The sequence below is a fragment of the Daucus carota genome, chromosome 2 (genome assembly GCF_001625215.2).
Source record: "Daucus carota subsp. sativus chromosome 2, DH1 v3.0, whole genome shotgun sequence".
NCBI classification, from domain to species: Eukaryota; Viridiplantae; Streptophyta; class Magnoliopsida; order Apiales; family Apiaceae; genus Daucus; species Daucus carota.
In genome coordinates, this window is record NC_030382.2 from 35381104 (window position 1) to 35386933 (window position 5830).

A 5830-nucleotide genomic window follows, 5' to 3' on the forward strand; every position below is an offset into this window, starting at 1 on the left:
AAATCACTCCAAATAGAAACGCAAATCACTCCAAAATGGAGAGACATAAAATATCCAAAAGAATAGATGCAAGAATCAAAAATCTCACCCAAAAATGGAAGATTATTGAAGAAAAAAACACAAAAAACAAGAAAAGGAGAATATGCGTCTCCTGCGGTAGTATGATTATTTAGAATATTGAATGTACAGGAGTGGAGGGGGAGAGAACTGAGAAGGCAGACTGGTGAGGAGAGAAATGGGAGATAGAGGGGTAGACTCTCGTTAGTTTTTTTTTTTAAAGTAATGTCGTTATTTAATAAGAGAAGAAAGAGTGAAATTCTAGCCAGTAGCAATAAATCAATAAAAATATTACTTTTCTTATGAGAAACTATCTCACATACTCTGGAATTTCAAATCTTGGGTTATGTACAGTGTAACTTCATGCTACCAAGTGAGATAACCCATAACCCGTGGAGCTCAAAACAAGAGAAATCATGAATAGAATTGAAGTTCTATACATAAGTGTAAACGGAAATCTCAAACACAATGTGTTTCACTTCATTGTTTTTTTTCTTGCTAAATGTTTCACTGCATTGTTTGCCACACATGATGTGCAGGGCACTGGTATCATATTTTCAAAAGAAAGAAGCTTTGGCCGATTTATTGAAACATGCTCTGCATCTTTTGTTTCATGTACAAGAATTACTTACATATTTGATATAAAAAATACACCTAGGTTCAAATTTATGAAATGAGATCATTCAAAGTACTCCATCTTTTATGAGTGAAGATCATAATTAAAGCCTCAACACTTGGGAAAATCTGGTGGGGGTGGTAAAATAGACTCATTGGGGCCTTCCCCATTGTCCACAACAAATGCCATTTTTAATCCCCATGTGGTATGTACTTCTAAATGGCAATGCATGAACCAAACACCTGCAAAAATTACACAAATTCCACAAATTAGTACGCATTTCTAGCATTGTAGCCTAGTGGATACCGCTATTTTTTTAGCTATTAAACAAAATGCTGAGAGTTCGAGTTTCAGTGAAAGCATGTGACTGAGTATCATGTACCTGGATTGTCCGCCCTGAATCTTATAGCAGTCCATCCACCCGAAGGAACTCCAACAGTGTTCCGCTCAACAGGATCAACAAGATTAAACTTCTTGCGGTCTTTTTTCTTGAAATTTCCAACTCCTCTTCCGACAACAAAGAAATTAAATCCATGTAAATGAATTGGGTGATTTTCAGGAACTACCATTCCTGTACCTTGTAACACTAGCTCCACGGTTGAATTATACGCGAGCCTGTAAAGTTTGGTCGCTTTGACTGTTGCAAAATTTTTAGGCTGTGTTCCGGTATAATTATATGGCATTATTGGCTTCCCAGGAAAGTCATCAGTAAAAACTCCACTGATTTTGAAGTAATGTGCTTGAAGAAGATTAATTTTCGGCATCACAAATGTCACATTGTTGATATCCGCTACAACTCTGCTTCCATTAACACATGTGGCACAAGGGTTCACTCCGAGCCCAATTGTGAAAAGAAGTGAATGATCAACTTCTGATGGCACTTGAGCTGGATATTTTTTTGAGTTGAGGCTTCGGAGGGAGTCACTGAATTTAGTAGCTAATGCAGTGGCATTTTGAGGTGGTGGGGCGGTTAAGGTTGTGGTAACACTAGAGGGTACCGCGGTGGAGTAATGCAAGGTTGCTGTGGCAGTTACATTATCAACTGATATTGGCGCGTCCATGAATGGGGAAACTGCAACTAAGTATTTGCCACTTTCTTGATTTGCTTTGACTAGGACATTTGTGGTTTGGCCAGGGGCTATGAGTATTGTGTCTGTTTTGAAAGGTTTTACGTAGGCAGCATCGACTTCCACTACTGTGAGCTTATGGTTCGCGATTTTGAAGAAAAGTTCTTCATTAAGAGCAGCGTTGATGACTCGTAGCATGTAGGTTTTTCCAGTGTCTACTGGTAAATTGAATCCTCCTGCACAAACAATAAAAATGGTATCATCCGTATCAGAAATTTAGTACTCACGTGGATAATCAACTTCCAGTTTATAATATAGTTACAAATACCGACTTTGTGTTAAGCAGGTTGAGACAGGCCCCGGATGCCCATTAATAGTGTGGGCATCAGAGACATTTGGTGCTAAGCCTGATTTGGTAGCTTCCTTAATCACAGCCTCAACATCAGATTTCCACCATTCTCCTACGAAGATGAGAAAAACATTGTCAGTATCTGCCCGGCTTGATAATAAGAGGTCGATGGTCCAAGTCTCGTTAGAGGCATAGTAAAATTTAGTACATAATTTTTCACCTAATAGAACCACAACTTCTTTATCTGGTGCTGGAAAAGGGTAAGGCACTCCAGGTTTAGGTAAGATGACTATAGCCCCATGGACAGTGGCCCTAAGCCATAGAATATGTGCATGCCACCAGAGGGTGCCCCTTTGCCCTGTTACAGTGAAATTGTATACATAACTCTGGCCTGGTTGTATTGGGCACTGTGTTATATATGCTGGACCATCAGCCCAACCAGTCCGAATCTGACGAATGCCATGCCTAAAAAACACGAAAAAAGGAGAAATTTAATGCAGTGGTAATCCTCACAACTAGTGCATGAAAACCTAGAGAAAAGAAATATACCAGTGGATGCTGAGATTGTACTTGACATGATTTACCACCTTGATAAGAACTCTGTCACCTTCTCTTGCTGATACAGTTGGGCCAGGAAAAAGGCCATTTACTGTCACTATGGGCTTGCTTGAGCACAGCTTGGTTGTATTATTCATCACCACCTGCCAAAATCACAAACATCACTTTAGAACATAGCATATTTCTGACATATTGCTAAGAGCCCGTTTGGCTTTGGCTGACTTATGTGATAAGCTGGGAGCTTAAAATATCTGTTTGGGTAATTTTGACTTATTAATGACTTTCAGCCGACTTCTAGCTTATTACACAAGCAGACGTTTTTCATCTTAAAGTCGAAAATGGCTTAAAGTCCGGGCTTTAAGCTCAGACAAACAGGCTCTAAATCTATACAAGATGAAAACTCACATTGAACTTGTAATGCCGAATCCTGCACTGAACCAACACAGGAAACAAGCAAACCACCATAAACAGAACTCGAATCCATGCTACCGCCATCTCTCTGATCGCGTCGTTTCTCTGCAGAAAACTCCTGAGATGGCTCTGTTGTACTTAGTCCAGACCAGGAACTCCAACTTATATAGCACAAAAATGTAGCTGCTAAGTTGCTAAGTTGTTATTTTAGTAGTTAGGTGGGGGCAACATTATTCTCAAGGAAGATCCAGACTTAATGCATACATTTGATTCTTCTAACTCATGCATTAGGTGTAAATTATATGTGTGTGTTTATTTTCATTTCTTGTGATCTACACAAAGTTTGTTAATATAATACTATGAAATATATCCACACATGTATAATGAAGTACTTTTAAGCTAAGGTTGTTCTAGATACATAACTAACTGCTTCATATTGTTGGTCTGCAACTCTACATCACCACATAGTACTAGTGCTCTTATTACAACTAATCCTAGCTATATCCGACCAAACAACAAAATACAAATTAGGATATTCCTACGACTGAAGAGGGACCAACATTGTTGAACGAGGGCGAATCTTCGTGGATAAAATAGTCGATTAATTAGTAGTAATGTTTTTTCATTAGTAGCCGAAGAAATTCAAGCTTTAGACTCTAGTCCGGACTGATATTTGAAAGATGAGTGATATGCTCGAGTCATAATGGAGAGGTAATATGATCAAAAGTTTGAAATTGTGTGCGAGTAAATTAAAGTATTTTTGGTGGGTAAACCGGTAAGTAATAGCTGATCAGATGTTACTCTCTACTTTCGGTTTCTTTATTTGCTGTTGAAATTCGGATGAAACATATGCCGCCACAGACAGACTATGTTTATTTTAAAAGATTTAGTGATTATTAACGATACAGTCATTTTCTTCAAAAAAATAAAAAAAACGATACAGAAGATGTATTCTAAATCTATAAAAATATTTTATAATCGTAGTCTGAATAAAAATTGATAGTTCAGAAATTACAATCAACGAAATGAACATGTTAACAAGGAAAAACGCTTGTGACACATGACTTATTCCCGTATCACCCATGTTAATTATTTCTTTAAATCACAGTATTATTATTAGAGAAGATCCGGTCAAAAAGTAAATTCTTGGAATGTTTGTGTCTGCATAGGTGATCTAATCTGAGAAGTAAAAAATTACATAATGAAGGCAACAAGAAGATAGCTTGTAATCTGTGTTGGCACCAATGAAATTGAAGACAGTGAGAGTGAAATAGTTGGAAACTGGTGGAGAATAGGCGAGCTGACACCAGAGTGCAAATATTTGTTATAACACGCCGAACTATCACGATTTAATCGTTGCAAGGTGATGTGACAATTTGATTTTTAAAATTATTGATAAAACTAGACAGAAAAATTATAATAATATTAAATTTGACTGAATTTAAAATTGTCGCTTATGATTTAACGTGACTTCATGGACGATGTTTGAGTAATTTTGAATTGTTAATGAGTTATTAAAAATATAATAATAAAAATAAAAATTATTTATAAATTATTTTTATTTAAAAAGAAGTTTAAAAAAGTTAAATCATCAAAATAATTAACCCAAACTAATTTCTAGTTTAAACGCGTTCCTGTTTTATTTTTTATTTTTAAATCAAATTTGTTACGACAAAAAACTCTTTTTCATTTTAAATAACAATTATGGGAAACCTAGAGCCTGTTTGCTGGGCTTGAATTCCGGGCTTTAAGTTATCTCTGATTTTAAGCTGAAAAATGTTTGTTTGTGAAATGAAATAAGCCAGAAGTCAGTTTAAAGTCAGAAATAAGTCAGAAGATGACTTAAAGCCTGAAGTTAGTTTGAGGTACTTTTTTCAATGACTAATTTTTTTATTTTTTTTGATAAAAATTACTCTTAAGTCATAAATTACCAATAATTCTTTTTATTTCTATTATTATATTTTTAATAACTCATAAGTCATTAATAACTCAAAATTACCCAAACAGACATTTTAAACTCTCAGCTTATTAAATAAGTCACGTTAAGTCATAAGCCATAAGTTCAGCGAAACGGACTCCTGATCTTATTCCATAAGAGCAACTACAATACAATGCTATATTTGGTTCTATTGCTATATTATAGCATCAAAAGTAAAAAAAACTCATCTCCAAAGAGGTGCTATATTTGGATGCATCCATGCATAGATGCATCCTTGGTTCTATATTTGAAACCAAGGATGGATCCATCCATGTTGCCACATCATTAATAGCTAGAAATTGGAAACTAGTTAATGAGTTAATGAGTGGTAAAAGTTAATGAGCTGGTTTTATATAAAAGTTAGATAAAAATTAATGAATTGGTTAAATTTGAAACTAGTTATAAAACTTAGCATTGGAGTAAGTTCTATTTTAACACCAAAAAATACATTTTAATGCTATATTATAACAATAGCATTAGATATATAGCATCTAGTATTGTACATGCTCTAAAAGCTTTGGGCCATTAGAGCAAGTCCAATAGGTGTGCTAAATTAAGTCTTAAATCCAAAAATAGGGAATATGGGATAAAATTGCACTCCAACACTATGCTAGTGATGTGCTAAATCACTAGCACAAGCTTCCCCTTCCCTATTTTTAGAATATGCTAGCCACTCCTAAACTATTTTTATCATTAAAATATTCATTTCTCTCTCTTCTCCACATCATTTCCCTCTCTCCTCCACACCAAAGTTGTTTAAATTTAATATTATTATAATAATAGGGAATGAATAT

The 5830-nt window shown here is 35.3% G+C and overlaps 1 protein-coding gene across 1 annotated transcript; it reads right to left on the reverse strand.

Annotated features, from left to right (window-relative positions):
* Positions 1-611: 611 nt before the first annotated feature.
* On the reverse strand, positions 612-3207 carry LOC108206356 (laccase-4). Its single transcript, XM_017376629.2, has 6 exons — positions 3053-3207; positions 2639-2790; positions 2310-2554; positions 2073-2201; positions 1056-1976; positions 612-915 (listed from the first exon to the last, which is right to left on the reverse strand). Exons 1-6 carry the CDS (start codon positions 3140-3142, stop codon positions 785-787), a joined length of 1668 nt encoding a protein of 555 aa, XP_017232118.1. The 5' UTR covers positions 3143-3207; the 3' UTR covers positions 612-784.
* Between the last annotated feature and the right edge of the window lie 2623 nt (positions 3208-5830).